The sequence below is a fragment of the Setaria italica genome, chromosome IV, assembly GCF_000263155.2.
Source record: "Setaria italica strain Yugu1 chromosome IV, Setaria_italica_v2.0, whole genome shotgun sequence".
Classification (NCBI taxonomy): Eukaryota; Viridiplantae; Streptophyta; class Magnoliopsida; order Poales; family Poaceae; genus Setaria; species Setaria italica.
Window position 1 is genome coordinate 8773121 of NC_028453.1, and position 17730 is coordinate 8790850.

The following is a 17730-nucleotide window of genomic DNA, read 5'->3' on the forward strand; positions in this document are numbered from 1 at the left end:
TCTTTATTTTCCTCTGTGCTGCTTGGTATTAGATCCCTCTTTAAGTATAAAGGAGGAGACCTGGGGCAAGGATAGCGGGGCTTGCTCCCTCAATTTTCCAGAGCTCAAGAACAAGCTTTCCCCATGTATTCTTGAGTACAATAAAAAATATACATACAAGCAGGACGTAGGGCTATTATTCTCTGGGAGGTTTGAACCTGAGTAAAACTTTTCTATGCTCACCACGCGTGCTGTTCTGTCAGCTCCCGACCAAATCTTTTTTCCGTCGGACCCTTGCTCCGGTGTTTACCCGTCGCACTTTTCTTCGTCTTGATCTAATACGTACTTTCACTTCCTGCAAAAAAAAATACGTACTTTCACGAAGAGAAAAAAACCCAGGTTTATTTTGCTGTAAACGGTTTCAATTTCGGTACATGGCACAATGCGTTTCTTGAGTTTTTACACTGGGCCGCAAAGCCCAATCCAGCCCAGGAGGGCCCAATAGCTCTCGTGGAACCACATGCCTGAACCCATATATGAAGGGAGGGCCAGACCGATACAGCCTCGCTGGTCCTCTCGGCTCTCGCTCTCCTCCCTCCACCGTCTCTCCCAGTCCCCGTCGAAGCCGCCGCTCTACCCCACCAAAACCCTAGCGAGGCTAGCCCTAGGTATTCTCCCCAGCGGAGCAAGAGGAAGCGAATGCCGAGGAGCAAGACGGTTAGCAAATCCCTTGGTTGCCGATTTGAGTCGGCGCTCGGCGGCACATGAATCCTTCAGTTTGTATCCCCTATCTTCTCTTCTCTGCACCTTGTGTCTTCCGCTTTTGTTCCCTTTTGTTTTTTTTCGGATTCGGATGTTTGCCCGTGATGCTGTTATTATAGTTTGAGAGATCACTCGGTTTTCGTGTGGATCCTTGATGATTTGAGGCCCTGGATCTGTGAACTAGGGTTTCAGCCTCATCTCCGAACCGATTAGATGATTAGTTTGTTCTTCTCATGAGGGGTATTCTGATCTGCCAGCCTGATGATTAGCATTGTTTGCACCAAGAACGGAGATCTGAATGCGCTTCCTCGTTGAAGCCCGCTTGGCTGCTGTGGTGGATCATGGCAGGCTGGCTCTCTCGATCTCGCTCGGCTCGTTAACCTCCCTACCTCTCCCACTGTTCTGATATGTTAGTGCAGCGTTCCTATCTGAGAGGAAAACTGCAACGACATACACACACATGCATGCATTCATATACATATACATACATATATATATATATATATATCTCCTTTGCTGCTCATCTGCTTTTCCACCGAGTAAGCCGAGTGGGTTCCGGGGGATGCATCTGTAGATGCGAAAGTTATGAAGGCTAATGCAGGTTGGAAGAATGCCCTGTCAAAATTTATTTATAAATTGTTTAACGAGGTGTCCGTTTCTATTTCGAAAGCTGTTTTGCCTTTTTGAAGTACTTCAGTGCAGCCTGTGCTGATTTTGATTTGGTTGGTATTAATATCTTACTGTGACTGAAATTTGAGTTGCAAACTTTCAATATTTCACCCTATTGCCATTGGCAGATGATGAGAAGCAAAGACAATGCATCTGCAGTGCTCCTCATTCGTGGGGGCTCAATAGCATGATGACTCTGTCTAGGGGAATCTCTGATGCTAATAGCTAATTCCAGTTTTTGTAAATAGCTTATGGAGTGTATGAGGTTGATTCTTTATGTGTATCTTTTGAAGCAGAGAAACACCAGTTTCCTTTGTGCATCTTATGGAATTTTTATCTTGGTTTGTTCTTATGAAAGATTCTGATGTCTTGCTGTAAGATAAGATATAAGTTTGTGTACTGCAGGTTTACCATGACCTGTCAACCTGCGTTAAGAGCTGAGGTTTAAATCCCATCTCCATGTACGCTTGCCTGGTTGCTCTGCTGGATCATGTTCTACATCTAGGCCTCTACTCTAAATGTTTCTTAACATCTGGCTTTCTTCCTTAAAGCAGGCAAAATAGACTCTGGGAAATGTATCTGTAGTTGCAAAATTACAAAAGGTTTGGCAGATTGGAAGAATGCCCACAATAGCATGATGACTCCATCTAGGTGAATCTCTGATTCTGATCTGTGTTTTGTTGCCTTGTTTTCTTGCATGTCGTCTCCTTGTATTTTTATATGGCTTTAAGTCCTCATTGGAGGATTCATGACTAGTTCGTGGTTTGCAATATTTCACCATTTCAAATTTGTTGAGGATGAGAAGACGGGATCTTTTTAGTGTCCCTGGTGATACAGTCATACAGTTGCTCTATGTGCTATCAACTAGACTAGAATATGAATGTTTTTATGAAGCTATGGGTCAACTTACTAGAAGGTGCATAGTGGTTACTATTTTTCTTATTTCATAACCTTTTATCTTTTCTCACATGTGAGATTTGGATCAGAAGGGATATCTTGATATGTCTGTAGCTTAATGATCAAATTGTTTGCAGCAAGAATAGAGATCTGAATATGCATCTCTATTGTACTATGCCTTGCTGCTTAACCAGTCTATCAATACTCCATGTCGCCATACATGTCTTTTTTTTCTCGGATCATGTTTGGCTTTGGGTTTTGCCTTAGCATTCCTCAGTGATCTTCACCTAATCTGAGAGTCTTTTTATTATTTTGTTTTTCTTGAGGTAAGGGTTAGATAGGTGGATGCTTTTAAAACAATGAATCTGTTTAAGCAGGTTGTAGAAATTGGCATAATGGAAGCCTACAGTTTGCAGCCTACGGATATGCCAGTTTCAGTGTTTGTTCATGGGATGTTCTGATTTGCCTCTTTGCCAGCCTGATGATTACCTCTTCAATAGTATAATGGAGATTGGAATACACTTGACTGTAGAAGCTGGCTTGGCTGCTGTGGTGGACCATATACTCCCTCCGTTCCAAATTACTATAAGTCCATCCATCCATGTACACCCCACTCTGATTTTCTTCCACCAAGCTGGCTGAGCTGGCTCCGGTTAAGATGTGTGTAGATAAAACGAAATATGAAGGCTTTGGCAGACACATGTGAAAGGAAAGATGTTAAATTTGGTTTTATTATGGGGGCATTCAAATGTACCAGCCTGATGATTACAGGTTATTTGCATTGAGAGTGAAAATCTGAATGCACTTCTCCTGTTGAAGGCTGCTTAGTTGCTCTGGTTGATGGTCTGCTGCTGCTGCTGCTACTACAATATCCAGAATGAGTCTCTTCCCCGTCTCTGTCTCCCTCCCTCTCTGGATGTGTGTGTGTGTGTGTGTGTGTGTGTGTGTGTGTGTGTTTCTATCAACCAAGCTGGCTAAGTGGGCTCCTGGGGATGCATATGTAAGTGCAATGGTTATGAAGGCTTGGCAAATATAAGAATGACCTCATATCGAACAAATTCGTTTTATAACAAGTAATTTCTCTCTAAGCTTGGTGTTTCTCTTCTTTTTTCCAAGTGGCTTTTTCAAACTGCATTGTAATTGACCTCTTTTGTGATTTTTTCCTTCTGAGGTTACAAAGCAAATAGTGGAGCTGTGTAGCAGTATTGCCCAATTTTGTCATCCATCTGACCTGCTGTTGAAATTATGAAGATTTTCAGCACTTGGATCTAATTTACATCCCACTCAGATTTTGTTGAAGTGAACCAGAGATGTGGGGTGACAACTTGCTCAGATGATCTGCATTACAAATAAGTTGATGAGAACTGAACCTAAAATGGACCTTTCGATGACCATTCTTTTAATGGATGGGTGCATGTTTGTTAGACCAAGGATGTAGCTAGGGTTAGTGTAGCAAAGTTATACAGGAGGCATTTTATAGTGCTAGAGCATAGTTTTATTGCGCATGCTAAGCTAGTTTTAGCCTAATTCACTTGCTTTATGGCACTGGCCCTCCTGAAATTGAGCACAAGCTCTGCCTAAGTTCTAAAAACTGATATTCATGGGGCTGTTCTTGCACTAAGAACGGAGATCTTAACACACTTATTCGTTGAAGCTGGCTTGGCCTCTGTGGTGGATCATATAGTTCCTCTAATCACAATTATAAGTCTGTACATCCATCCATGCATGAATGTCAGTCTGATTTTCCACCAGGCAAGAGTGTGTTGATTGAAAAAAAAAAAAGAAGGCTTGGCATATGCATAATGTGTCCCTGTAGTACTGTTGCATAAAGTTGTCAAGAAGTTTTCGCCATCATAAATCAGTCTGCATAAATGATGATGTATAGGTGATCAAGGTTTTAAATCTCCCGCCATAGCCAGCTATACCTATTTGAGGCATGTTACCACTATTCGAGTTCATGTACAATTTAGCCGATATAGCCCGCTATAGTTAGATTTAGCTCTGCTATTAGCTGATTTAGAGTTCCACCTCTAAACCGGGTTTAGCCTGCTATTTAAAACATTGGTTGTGATATCTGTGGTGTCTCATTAGTCATGCAAAGTCCCAATATTTTGTTTTTGTTATGGGGGACAGGCATTCTGGTATCGGCCTGATGATTATGATGTTTGCACTAAGAACGGAGATCAGAATGCACTTCACCCGTTGAAGCCTGCTTGGCCACTCTGGTTGATGGTCTGCTCTTGCAGCTGCTAGTACTACTACTGCCTTCTGGCCTCCGTCTCTCTCTCTCTCTCTCTCTCTCTCTCTCTCTCTCTCTCTCTCTCTCTCTCTTCTCTTCCTGGCCTGCCTGTCTGTGGGTGTGTGTGATTCTCCATCAACCAAGCTGGCCAAGTGAGCTCCGTGGAATGTGCATGTAGATGCAAGAATTATGAAGGCTTGACTGATGCAAGAATGCCCCTGTGTTTACTGTTTTTTTTATGGTCCTGTTATGCCAATTGCTGTCTTGTTTTCCTAGCTGCAATGTGTTGGACTTCAGTTTTTGTGATTTCTTTTTTGGGTTGTGAGCAAATGAGGCTGTGAATGGTTTTATTATTACAAGTGTTATCATACATCTCCAGCTTTTGAAATTGAGATTTTTCTGTATTTAGATCTAACTTGAGATTTTTCAGTATTTAGATCTAACTTATGTACAGTACAGTGTGCTGGCTGGTTGGTGATTCGAGACGCAGGGTAGTAGGAGTCCATGGAAGATTAGAAGAAGTGATATGGTGTGACACTGTAGTCAAGTACTCTGTTTTGTGTTGGAAAAGTTCGGTAAATTTATGTGCGGTCAAAATACAGGAGAATTACTGTAAGTGGTTTGAAACAGTTGATTCTCTTGTTTCTGACTATTGACTCTTTGTATGATACAGGAGAAGTGCGATGCCATCTATATGATGCTGAATGTAGTGATAATGTGATATGTAAGCTTTCTAGATGTTTATATGGAATGGAAACGTAGTTATATGTTTTACATTTTGACTATCTAAATGTGCCCATGAAATATTGTAATAACTGTATGCAGCAGAATATGGGATGTCGTTGATTATGATGCTTCCCGGAATCAGTTTGGGTATGTAAACGTGGTGCGGCGCATGCACATATTATGAAGTGAAAAACAAACATTCCTGACTGTTTTTTTTTCCATCTGCCTCACAATGAATCTGTAAAAACTCTTTTCTGTCATATACCATAGCACTCTTTCTGCTTTTTCTTCCTGCTTTGGTTACTCAAGGCTTGCCGCCAAATGGTGGTGCTAGGTTCTCCAGTAATTGAATTACAGGGCCTGGAGCCGCCGTGAATTTCTAACACTAATAATTGAGCACCCCCTGCTTTTTGGCTCACCATGGTACATACTACTCAGTATGCGTTTTCAGCTTGTCAGCTAAATCTCAACTGAATTTGAGTTGTTTGATTCTCAAGACGCAATGCTAGAAAGCAAAGAAGGCAATGGAAAGAAACCAAGATGGTGTTTGGTTTGGCTCAAATGTAACCGTAATCTGATTAAAATATTGAAGGTAGCGAATCCTGTTATTGGTTGCGGTGGTTTGTAATCAATTGGCACTGTAATCGAATCCCTTGCATAAATAATATCTATACTATACAAGTTTGTTACCTCTCCTCTCCCACGGTAATCAGATACAACACTCACACCGTAATTTGATTATGTTACCAAAGTGCAACCAAACAAAGAGGGTAATTACCCATTCCGCCACCAAATACACTGTAATTTGATTTCCTTTGTGTTTATGTTACCTTAGCACAAACCAAACACTATCCAAAGGTGAAGGCAACATAATTCTTTTGCACAATAACTGGAGAAAGACAAGCAGCACGAATCAGAGCCTTGTACCTCAAGGCGACTCTGAGACAAGATATTGCATTCTTTGATATGGAGATGAGCACTGGGCAAGTGGTTGAAAGGATGGCAGGAGACGCATTCCTCGTTCAAAATGCTATTGGAGAAAAGGTATGCAGTTTTGAGATGATAAGAAGTGAAAGGCTAACAGAAAAATCTTTACTAAGCTGTTAGATGATATGAACATCTACGATCAATATGGTGCAGCTTATGGAAAAGGCTATATCTTTAAGTGCATTGTCCGACGGTATAGATCTCGACAAATAGTGGGGCAAGGATTTTGTATTTTTTTTACATAAAAGCTGGTTTTTTTAAAAAAAATGGAAATATATCCGGCCTCTGCGATAAACACACACCCAAGTTCTTGCACAACCTTCAGCTCAATAGCTTATCACAAGTAAATAAAAGGAGAAAAGGCACGCAAATAAAAGGAAGTAACCTTGAGCAATGTCTATTATTGATCTTCTAGCAAGCCGGTCAGCGCAGGTAGAGTGTAAAAGCATAAAAAAGTATGAATAGCTAATAGTAGATGCTTTAAAATGCCATATTTAAGTCATTGTAGAGATTTCTGATACTTTTCCCTGTGCATTGGATACTTGTCATGGCACATCTGCTGTACAATTTGTATTTTATTTTCCTCATAATGATTTTTTCAAGCAGCCATTAGCTATATTTATCTGCTCTTTCAGCCACTAATAGGATCTGTTACGGAGAAGTTTTCACAATCTTGCCATGTCCCGGTATGTTTCATGATTAAGTCTGAAAAGTTGACATTTATCCACGTTGTTTTCTGACTCATATTTTATCTTCATTCCTGTAGATCGAGAACATACTGAACATCCGTGATGTTCCAAATTTATGGCATGTCCCACTTATCCTTAGAGTGAGTAACTTCCACAAGAACCTTAACCTTGCGGTTTTCTAGAAATATATTAAATCTATATTATTTGCATTTAGTATTGGCTGCAGCACAAATTTTGATGATTGAGTGGAGTGACGGTGAGGCAATGGAGGGTGCCGCCGAGCTCGCCGTAGAGGGCGTGGCTGCCCACGTGCATCCTCGTCGGTCAAGCCACTGTTGAGAGAGAGAAGTGGCCGGTACAATGCACGACACAGTGAAGAACTTCTAAATGATATTAAAGACGCATCAATACGTAGGTTACCCTATGCGTTGGTTCGACACAATCATAAGGTAAAGACTAAGGTTGGGAGGTGTGATTCTTATAATATGTCTTTATGCTTTTCAAGCGAGTAGAAAGGATTAAATAAAATATATACAAGTGTAAAATTTAGGATAATAAATTATTGGAGTTGGAACCAAATTTAAGATTTTCAAGGTAAATAATATTATTTATTTAGTTCTAACTGTGGTCCGTGGCAACGGAGCGGAGTGTATTGTGCTAGTAAAGAACATATATCATTAATAAATAAGTAGGAAAGTATAGATAATACAACCACTCAACCTAAAGTCTGGCTGACAAGTGATAAGAGCCAGATCCTTGCAGCCAGACAGAACTGACATAAAGCTGAATATCACAACGCTTGGAGCCGTAACGATCAAGAAATAATTCACCAACTCAAAACAGACAACACCCGGATCTTATGAACTGACATAAAGTTGAATATCACAACGCTTCTGGAGTTGGAACGAGCTAACAAGCGTTTAGTTGAAGCCTCCTGCGTAGGACACATAGCAGTGACATGCCCATAGCAGCGCTCATTGGAAGTCCACTGATGTAAAGAGACCATAAACTCTGCACGAAACGAAGCAATTGGTCTCCACGGAGCAAGTAGAGTAGGTGTCAACCGAAATGCACCTAGAAGTACTCCCAGAACACGCCCTGTACGGCCACCTGCTCTGGCATCGGAGCTGACCTAATCCATTTCCACTTCAGGCAGCTCACCATGTATATATGTGCGGGGGAGATAGGGCTGTATTATTCAAACCAGCTGAGCAATCAGGTCCCATAAGGGTGAGATCTTTAGAACGTTCACAATGAAGGGCTCCAGTGAGCATGGTGAGACATCCAAGGCGCCCCTGAGCAGGGGCGTCAGCAAAGGACTGTCTGTGCTAGATCTCATACTTCGCTTCATTGCCATCATCGGCACTCTTGCTAGCGCCATTGCAATGGGCACCACCAACGAGACACTGCCTTTCTTCACACAGTTCATCCGGTTCAAGGCACAGTACAGTGATCTCCCTACTCTCACGTGAGCCAACATCCATAACTGCAGAGAGCGATGCTTTCAGATAACAATCCTATGAGTATCTGATGCTCCAACTGTTTCAATTTCTTTCCTTTTTCGGCAGGTTCTTCGTCATTGCAAATTCTATTGTCTGTGCCTATCTCATCCTCTCACTTCCATTATCAATAGTGCACATCATTAGGAGCAGGGCCAAATTCAGCAGGCTGCTCTTGATCTTTCTTGACGCGGTAAGACTACCCCTTTGTCTTATTCAAAGCATATTGAGAACTTGAAAATCAACCTGCATGAAAGTATGCATGGTTACTCAACTTGTTTATTGATCTGTTTTCCTTGTGATTCTTTTGAAGGCAATGCTAGCACTGGTGACTGCGGGAGCATCTGCAGCAGCGGCCATTGTGTACTTAGCACACAAGGGCAATGTCAGGGCAAACTGGCTTGCTATTTGCCAGCAGTTTGACTCATTCTGCGAGCGTATCTCTGGATCCCTCATTGGTTCATTCGGAGCCATGGTTCTGCTGATCCTGCTGATATTACTCTCCGCCATTGCCCTCGCGAGGCGCTAGACCAAATCATGCATCATTTGCTTCCAGCAGTGTGAAGTATATGATATAATAGTGTGGTCATCGGGCTTGCTATCTTTATATAGCCATCCATGTGCCTATTACCTCTTGCTATGATCCTCCTATCCTATCTCAAATGTTGCCTTAAGCCCTTAATTCTGTACCTCCTATTTTATCTTGACGGTTGACGGTGTGTACCATCATATATAGAAGCTACTGAAAATGAATATGCATGCACTGTTATGGATGAATCACAATAGTTTCTGAAAGAGTTGGTAAAAATATTTTCCCAAGTAAATAAAATAAAGAAAATGTGATTGGCTCATAAATCTATACCTGCTATACTGGCAGTGAAACCATGGCGGGTTTGACTTGAGTACTTGACTGATCTGGGATCTACTAACGTTTCCAGTCTCTGGTATACAAGCAGAAATGAAAAGTCATTCATGAGCGTTTATCACCTTTTCCATTTTCCATTCAATAGTAGAAGTGCAGAACACCCATAATCACAGTCACAGTGTTGAAAGGCCAGCAGTTTTATGGCCAATCTGAGCACAGCCAACAACTTTTCTTAGCCCTCTTTTATCCATTGATCTCCGTACCGTCTCCACCCTTGACCATTCACCATATGATGAATAAATGCCAGAGAGCAATACATAGTCACCACTTGCATCTCCATTTATGCTAAGAAGCCTCTCCTGAGCAATCTTTCCCAGAGCCACATCCCCATGGGTTCTGCAGGCGCCAAGCAGTGTCCTCCATACAACTGCACTTGGTTGCCTCATGCTGCCCACAATTGCAAATGCTTCATCCAGTAGACCTGCACGGCCAAGCATGTCCACTATGCAACTGTAGTGCCTTGCATTAGGCTCAATCCCATACCTTTCTTTCATAAGAGAGAAATACCTCTGACCATCTTCAACCAGTCCGGCATGGCTGCATGCGCTGAGAACACATAGGAAAGAAATCTCATTTGGGTGCATTTTCTCGTCAAGCATTTTACTGAAGAACTGAACTGATTTTTCCGCTTGACCATGCAAGGCTAACCCTCCAATGATCGAATTCCATGTCCAAACATCTTTCTCCTCCATCCGGCTAAAGACTTCCATTGCAGTATTGACATCCCCACATTTTGCATACATTGACACCAATGCATTTCCGGTCAAAATACTTAATCGTCTGCCTTCCAAGTGCCAAGAATGTATCATCCTCCCTGCATCAAGTGACCCTACATTTGCACAGCACGACAGCAAGCTAACAATAGTCGCGTCATCAGGCATCCACCCTGCACCCCTCATCTCATCAAAGACCTCCAATGCTTGCTCCAGCATTCCCTGCGTTGAGTACCCGGTGATGATGGTGTTCCACGAAACCACATCCTTCTCCGGCGCACAATCAAACAGCTCCCTTGCTTTCTCCATCTCCCCATTCTTCGCATACGCGCCCAGCATCACGTTCCAGCACACAACGTCCTTGTGCCGGCACTGATCAAACATCTGCCTCGCCACGTCCAGGTTACCTCTGGCCGCATTCCCAGCTATGACAGCCGACCACGCCACGATGTCCCGCTCGCTGGCCTCACCTAGAAGCGTGCCTGCGACACCCAAGTCCCCGCACTTCGCGTGCATATTGATGAGCGCGTTCCTCACGAACGCGTCCTCCAAGAACCCAAGCTTCACGACGACGGCATGCACCTGCCACCCAGCGCTAGAACCAACCGGCATGCCGATGCCGGCACAGCAGGCGCGGAGGAGGTAGCAGAATGTGAACCCGTCGGGCCTCAGACCCACCGCTTCCATGCGGCTGTACAACGCGAAGGCCGCGTGGGGCGCGCCGGCGTGCGCGTACCCGCGCAGCATGGCGTTGTGCATGAAGAGGTCCGGTCCCGGGGGCGGGATTCCGTCGAACAGCCTGCGCGCGTAGTCCATGCCGCCGCGGAACGACACGATGCAGGAGAGGAGAATGTCGCGCACGGGCTGCAGGCCGCGCGAGGTGATGCCACTGACGACGAGGTTGCCGTGGATTTGCTTGAGCGCGCGCGGGCTCAAGCGCGCAGAGCCCTTCCGGATCATGCGGTTGCGGTGTATCGAGAGCAATGTCTCTTTGGGAAGCCACTGTGGTCAATAAGGAGGTAAGGAGTAAGGAAGGCCGTTGTGGAGAAGATCGCTGGGAGCGGTGTACGGCAGGGGTGGCCGTCGCCGCTGGAGCGGCAACACGGCGAACGGCGCGATGGCGGGTGCGGGTACGAGGAAGACACGGTAGCGAGTTTACAAAGAATACGCTTTCGTGGAAACAAAACAATGTTCATTGGAGGCTTGTGAAGTTTACACGATGTGTTTCATTTGAAATCCTTCCGACTGTATTGGCGTTGCCTTCCGGTTCAATTAAATCTATAACAACTTGCAATCCTTTCAAGGTCCAACTAATTCATGTTTGCTTTTGCTTCAATATAGCTTATGTAGAATTTGTAATCCTTGCTATATTCACATTTCTTTTGGTTTAATTTGAATAATGAGGAAACACTTCCATAGAGCGGAGAGTATAAAATAGGATGAAAGTCATACTGAAATAACATATTAGCAAAAACTAAATGCCGATTTGTGTGCCAATACAAATAATGAAAAAAATACTCCTAAGTCATATCATGACTGTGTCAAAATAGCTTGTAGCTACAGTTACAACAACCATTAACAGCTGCTGCAGCAAGTCCATTTGTTTACGGTGTAAAATAGGCTATGCCAAATCAAGCTGCAACTGCTTGGGGCCAGCAGGCTGCAGCCGAACGGCTCAACTAGATATAGGAAAAGCAGAAGCGAGCAGGTCTGAATTCAAATGACCTCCAAAGAAACTTAAGGACAAATTATCATTGATAATATTATCCCGTGAATAAAAAGTGCTCTTATGTAGGAGAGGAGGATGCTTTCTATACTCTTTTACCATTACACTTCCTCTTTCTCCTATATGTTTCTTTAGTTTGAAGGACTCTTGCATGTTTAGGCAAGAAATTTTCATACCCTAACATTAAACTATATGCAATATGTATTTCGTAATTCAACACAAAAAGATTACCATGAGTATAGTCAATTGGAGGCAACTAGACCGAGGGGACTCTGCAGATAAGTTGTGTCGAGAGCCCCTCTCAACCCTTTGCCACTATAAAAGGACATGTAGTTCACCCGTCTATCTGCCGCCCGCTCGCATCCTGTCTTCCTCGTGACAAGGGCATCGACCGTACTTCTTCCTCCGCCAACACCCCGCCATGCCGTCCGCTTCCGCCTCACCCCTGATGCCGGTGAGGACCGTCTTCCACTCTTCCCTCCCCTTCCCCTTCCTCCCATGGTCACCACCTTTTGAGATTGAAGGTCCCCTTGCTCCATCATCGGCCCTCCTGGTTGAGGCGGCGACGGCGTCACCAGATCTGCCCACCACAACCCGCCACCTCTCTACTCACTACCTTGTTGCCCCTCGCCACCGACCCTATCTAATCGGTCTCCTCAACTAACCCGATCGATAGAGCCATGGCCACCGTCCTTACTGCCCACAACCCACAGCAGCCACAGGGCTTGCCGCCGCCGATGGCCATACTACTAATCCTGGTAGTCGAACTCCCAACCTCAAATTCGAAACCCTAAATCCCTCCTCCACCCATGCCCCGCTGCCCTGTATCCCTACTTGTGGTCGTTAGCGACTAGATGCCGACCGCTCCGTCCACTACCCATCGTAGATAGAGGAGATTTTGAAAGAGGAGGGGCTCACCGATGGTATTTTTCCTTATAGTCAATTTAAGTGTCTCCTAGTTATGATAGAATCACAATCATTTTAGAACAAGATTCATGAAGAACATTGCCATGTTTGATTGGAAGTGCAAACAAAACATACTTACTTTGCTCTATATGCACGTTCCAAGTCCAATACAATTTTGGACTTCTTCAAGACCTGCACCACCGATTCGCCTTCCATAATATAGAACGACGACTACCGTTTCTTTGTTTTGTGTTTGTATATGAATCGGATCCAAAGTACACCGACCCCACCTGTCATCCACCCGTGCTCTCTCCGAAGACCCGAGGCGTCAACCCCCTACACGCCTCCAGAGTCTTCTAGACCAAACCAAACCGGGCGGGGAGCGGCCTCGAGTTCCAACTCATCTCGCCGCTCCTCTCCGGCCGCCCCCTCTTATAACGAAGTCCAAAGCCCCCGCTTCTTCCCCATCCAAAACCCTCGCCGAAATCTGAGATCCATCTCGGATTCCCAGGCGCGACACGAAACCCTAGCCTAGCGAATCGCTCCATGGCGATCATCTCCGACTTCCAGGAGGACGAGGCCCCGCCGCGGCAGCAGCAGGCGGCGGCGGTGGGCGGCGCCGAGGTCGAGGAGGCCCTCGCGGCGCTGCTGGAGCGGTGCGGCGGCGCCTTGCCGTTCCTCCAGGCGGCCATCGGCGTCGCGCACCGCCGGTCGGCCCTGTTCCGCGATCCGTCCGCGGTGAGCAAGGTCACCGCGATGGCGGCGGCCGCCAGGGCCCAGGTGGAGGCCGAGGAGAGGGCGGCCAGGGAGGCGAAGAGGAAGGCGGAGGAGGCCGAGCGGAAGGCGGCGGCCGAGGCGGAGAAGGCGTCCAAGGCTGCGGCGGCGGCGACCGCGGCTCCGGCGGCGGCGGAGGAGAAGCCGGAGAGCTCGGCGGAGAAGGACAGCATGGAGGTGGATAAGAAGGAGGAGGGCAACGTGAGACGTGAGTACTCTGTTCTGGAGCCGTTCTCTTTTGAAATTGCTATCGCTGCTGCGCCATAGGGCTTTTGAGATGTGGTTCCGGTAATCCCTCGCATGTCCTGAAGGGCTTTTGAAATGTGGTTCTAATCCCTATCTCGCATGTCCTGAATCGGAGGGTCAGAGTTAGTAGTAGGAACGATTTCTTATCAGAATAGTTATTGGTTGACTAAATAGGTGGGGGTTGATGCTCTGATCAACATACATGGGATGCATTACCTGCAATGGGGCTGCAATCCAGAGTGAGCAGAAGCTCCCTATTTCAGTGATGAGTTGACCAATGGATTCGGAGTTTGGCTGTCGGTTTCAAGTTGCATGGCTTTACTTTTGTGTAATTAATCAGTTTCAAGGTAGCAGTAGTTTTGTTTAATCAACTCATGTGATTAGTTAACCTGATGCAGTTTTTCGGTAGAGCTCTTAGTTTTTATTCGATAGAGCTTCTAGTTTTTTACTAAATTACTTGATATGTATGTGTATGTATCCTTGGATGGTAGATTTGGTAGAGCTTCTAGTTTTCATTCGGTAGAGCTTCTAATTTTCATTCGATAGAGCTTCAGTTTTTGACTAAATTACTTGATATGTATATGTATCCTTGGATGGTGGATTTATGTATCTATAAGAAAATGAATTCTAGAGTGGGTCCTTATACCATTTGATATGTTTAAACTGCATCTCATTGATGATATCAGTGGATAACAAAATGCTTAAATTTCTAAAACTCAGCCTTGTTAGGAAAAGTTACATTCATTTGCCATTTATTTGCTTCGGGATGGACTTGCAGTAATTTCCATCTAAGACAATTTCTTCGTATGTCATTTGTACTGACCTTTTGGGGATCTCCTAAGTAAATCTAATTTTATGTCTGTCCTAATAAACAGAACCAAATGCTGGCAATGGTCTTGATTTGGAGAAGTACTCGTGGACTCAACAGTTGCCAGAGGTTAACATCACTGTTCCTGTTCCTGAAGGAACGAAATCAAGATTTGTGGTCTGTGATATAAAGAAGAACCATCTAAAGGTTGGCCTGAAGGGCCAACCCCTTATCATTGACGTAAGTAGCTACAGCAATATATTCCATCTCCTCCTATGGATTGGCATCTTTTAAATCAAATGTGGTGTTACAATACATATTTTGGGTTCTAACTTCTACTGTAACTTCCTATCTTACTAGGGTGAGCTCTATAAACCAGTTAAGGTTGATGACTGCTTCTGGAGCATAGGTAAGTCTGCTTTATATTTGAGCCTGCCTGTATTCTCTTCCGTCCAAAGCCCCTCACGAACATGGTTTTCCTTGTAATACATCTTACAGAGGATGGAAAATCACTGAATATATTGCTCACTAAGCACAACCAAATGGAGTGGTGGAAATCTGTGATTAAGGGCGACCCTGAAGTTGATACCCAAAAGGTGGAGCCAGAGAGCAGCAAACTTTCAGATTTGGATCCGGAGACGAGACAAACTGTGGAGAAGATGATGGTAAGATACACAGCCTGATGCGCATCTGAATAATTCTTGTTAGTGCTCGGAAATAACTAAATTTCTTCATTGCTGTGCAGTTTGACCAACGCCAGAAGCAGATGGGCCTTCCAACAAGTGATGAGATGCAGAAGCAAGAAATTCTCAAGAAGTTCATGGCTGAGGTAAGTCCCATGGTGGAGCTGGTATCATCTTCCAGTCTTGCTACACGCATGAGTAGCTTCCATTCTGTATATTTATGTATCTGATTGAGCTCTTAATTTTTTCACATCAGCACCCGGAGATGGACTTCTCAGGGGCGAAAATAGCTTGAGGATGATCAAACAGCACCCGGAGATGGGCTTCTCAGGGGCAAAAATAGCTTGAGGATGATCAAAGCCAGTCACTGGAAGACGGTTGGTTGGGGAAATTGTTTCTACAATTATCTTCATCAGGTTGTTTGGGTGTCTAGTTTGTGTCTAGGACTGTGACTTGTTTCCTGAACTGGATTATATCATTTTTATGCGTGGATCATAATGTGCTGTTCTACTGCCTCCGACATGCGTGTTAACTGAAAGTTCCGCTGCTGTGCTCTGTTCCATGCTCACGTGAGCCATGTACGGCACAAAAGTTCGCATGCCGGTGTTTGGAATGTCAATGACCCAAGTGTTACCTGCTTTATGTTGATAGTGTCTCAGCTACCGTCGCCGCCGCCGCGTCCTTCGCTGGCAGCGATCGCCATCCCTGGCCTCCGAGCAGAACACATGAGCAGATCAGTTTAATCGAACCCTAAATCTATTTGGAGGTCTCTCCAAATAAGCTTACACGGAGAGCTCACTGTTTTTGGAAAAAAAAAATCAACCCACTCCATCCCACTTATGCTGAAAATAGCATACCCACCGTAGTACTTCATTTAGTTAATCTAACGTTTATATTTAAGGTACGTAAAATCTAAATCGAGAGAGCTCTATGAGAGCTTTCGATTGTGATAACCCCTCAATTTGGAAACAGAAGGAGACGTCAGAAGATAAAAAAAGAAAGAAAGATGAAGAAGTAACGAATCGAAACAAGAGAGTAACAAATTGAGGCACCTCCTCCTTGGCGAACACATCGTCTTCTCCGGTGACGTCTCCAACTTTGGTGAGCTCTGTTTGGATTAGGGTATGAGGTTAGAATTATGGTTTAGATTTTGAGGTTTCAGATTACGGAGGGGATTTGTGCATGCGGCCATGCGGGGTCTAGAGGAATGGTTGGGAAGGTTGTCGGACCGGTGGTGGTGGTAGGTGTGGGGAGGTGGTGGTGGCACCTCCTTACTCCCGTCATGGTCATGGAGGAGGCCAGTTGGGGAGGGTCAGTGGTGGAGGGCGTCGTGGGGAGGTGGGAAGTGGGGTGACGGGTTTGTCAACGATATAATTCCTTTTTCTTCTATTTTGTAGGGGTGTATACGTGAGCGAGAGAGGCAGCTGGGCAGGAGGACTCTCGACCTACTGCTATCGGGAGTGCCCTCTCTTACTTAGCTAGCCGCCTACTTTTAACGCAACTTCTCACTCTGAAAGTTAAGAAAAAAATAATTAGTATTTGTAACAAATAAATATTGGAAAAAGTAACTTTATGGTCCGCACGCGTATTAAAAAGGTAACTTTGAATTCCCTGAAAGTTAAGAAAAAGATAACTTGTCCATAAATATTGGAAAATGTAATTTATGATTTGCATCTAGATCAAGAAAATAACTTTATACTATGTGAAAGTTAAGAAAAAGTAAGCGTGATAGTTCCATGAATATTAGAAAAAAATAACCTTTATGGTCTGCGAAATTTAACTTAAGAACAAAAAATTAACTTAACAGCTCGTAGCAGGAAGTAAATTATCAAATAATATACATGCCAGGAAATAGTATGTGACTAATTTATATGATAAGGAAAATAACTTCACTATTTTGACCAAAACATACTCAAGTGAGATCTTATTTTGAAGATTTTATTAAAATAAATATAGTGCTGCAATCGTATTTTGATTTGGATGTTTCGGTTGTCACTTTTTTAGCTTTGGAATTAGTTTGCATGTGATGCACACGGCCCTCAAATCAAAGCCTCCACTCTATTTTTTTGAGGGTTAAAACAATACCTCCAGCTCTAGTAATACCCTATGGATAGAGGGAGCAACTCCAACAGCACGACCATCTCCCTCTCCACGACAAAGTTGCTAACCGGATGGCTAACCTATCCGACTTGCCAAATGTTCTCTTGCACTTGCCAAACTTGGCAAGCGAATTTGGCTTGTCAAATGTGGGTCCATGCATAATAATCGCAAAATGGAGAGTCTATTGAAGTGCAAATGGAGAGGCTGTTGGAATCGATGGAGAGCGCGGATCTTTAGAGAGGAAGCTTATCGTTGGGATAGTGAGAAATGAACAATATGTTGGAATGTGTAACTTAATGTGGAGAGAAATATTTTTAGCAAGTTGGCTAGATAGTCAAACGAGAGCTAAAAATAGCAATTTTGTTGAAGTTGCTTTGGAAGGAGTGGAAGATAGAGGGGGGA

General features: G+C 44.2%; 3 protein-coding genes and 1 long non-coding RNA gene across 9 annotated transcripts; 3 read left to right on the forward strand and 1 right to left on the reverse strand.

Annotated features, from left to right (window-relative positions):
* Nucleotides 1-559: 559 nt before the first annotated feature.
* Nucleotides 560-5402, forward strand: LOC101764056. 6 transcript variants are annotated; one of them, XR_215024.2, is made up of 3 exons: nt 560-1871; nt 1965-2061; nt 2685-5402. It is a non-coding gene; the product is annotated as an uncharacterized LOC101764056 (long non-coding RNA). The 6 variants fall into 6 exon arrangements; XR_002677490.1 differs by having other exon boundaries at nt 560-759; nt 1816-1871; nt 1965-5402; XR_002677491.1 differs by having other exon boundaries at nt 560-755; nt 1816-1871; nt 1962-5402.
* Nucleotides 5403-7613: 2211 nt separating this feature from the next.
* LOC101764322 (casparian strip membrane protein 1) lies at nt 7614-9257 on the forward strand. Its single transcript, XM_004964992.2, has 3 exons — nt 7614-8416; nt 8517-8640; nt 8761-9257. The coding sequence occupies exons 1-3, from the start codon at nt 8202-8204 to the stop codon at nt 8974-8976; spliced, it is 555 nt and encodes a 184-aa protein (XP_004965049.1). The 5' UTR covers nt 7614-8201; the 3' UTR covers nt 8977-9257.
* On the reverse strand, nt 9081-11233 carry LOC101770963 (pentatricopeptide repeat-containing protein At5g15300). Its single transcript, XM_004966783.2, has 2 exons — nt 9310-11233; nt 9081-9189 (listed from the first exon to the last, which is right to left on the reverse strand). Exon 1 carries the CDS (start codon nt 11043-11045, stop codon nt 9486-9488), a length of 1560 nt encoding a protein of 519 aa, XP_004966840.1. The 5' UTR covers nt 11046-11233; the 3' UTR covers nt 9081-9189; nt 9310-9485.
* Nucleotides 11234-13073: 1840 nt separating this feature from the next.
* On the forward strand, nt 13074-15870 carry LOC101764727 (protein BOBBER 1). Its single transcript, XM_004964993.2, has 6 exons — nt 13074-13699; nt 14613-14785; nt 14906-14954; nt 15044-15210; nt 15291-15374; nt 15485-15870. The coding sequence occupies exons 1-6, from the start codon at nt 13264-13266 to the stop codon at nt 15521-15523; spliced, it is 948 nt and encodes a 315-aa protein (XP_004965050.1). The 5' UTR covers nt 13074-13263; the 3' UTR covers nt 15524-15870.
* Nucleotides 15871-17730: the final 1860 nt, after the last annotated feature.

Bases quoted from the DNA above. Each gene is read 5' to 3' on its own strand.
- LOC101764322 (XM_004964992.2), top strand. From the start codon at position 8,202: ATGAAGGGCTCCAGTGAGCATGGTGAGACATCCAAGGCGCCCCTGAGC. The intron at 8,417-8,516 runs GTGAGCCAACAT...CTTTTTCGGCAG, and splicing joins AGTGATCTCCCTACTCTCAC to GTTCTTCGTCATTGCAAATT. The intron at 8,641-8,760 runs GTAAGACTACCC...ATTCTTTTGAAG, and splicing joins TCTTGATCTTTCTTGACGCG to GCAATGCTAGCACTGGTGAC.
- LOC101770963 (XM_004966783.2), bottom strand. From the start codon at position 11,045: ATGATCCGGAAGGGCTCTGCGCGCTTGAGCCCGCGCGCGCTCAAGCAA.
- LOC101764727 (XM_004964993.2), top strand. From the start codon at position 13,264: ATGGCGATCATCTCCGACTTCCAGGAGGACGAGGCCCCGCCGCGGCAG. The intron at 15,211-15,290 runs GTAAGATACACA...ATTGCTGTGCAG, and splicing joins AAACTGTGGAGAAGATGATG to TTTGACCAACGCCAGAAGCA. The intron at 15,375-15,484 runs GTAAGTCCCATG...TTTTCACATCAG, and splicing joins TCAAGAAGTTCATGGCTGAG to CACCCGGAGATGGACTTCTC.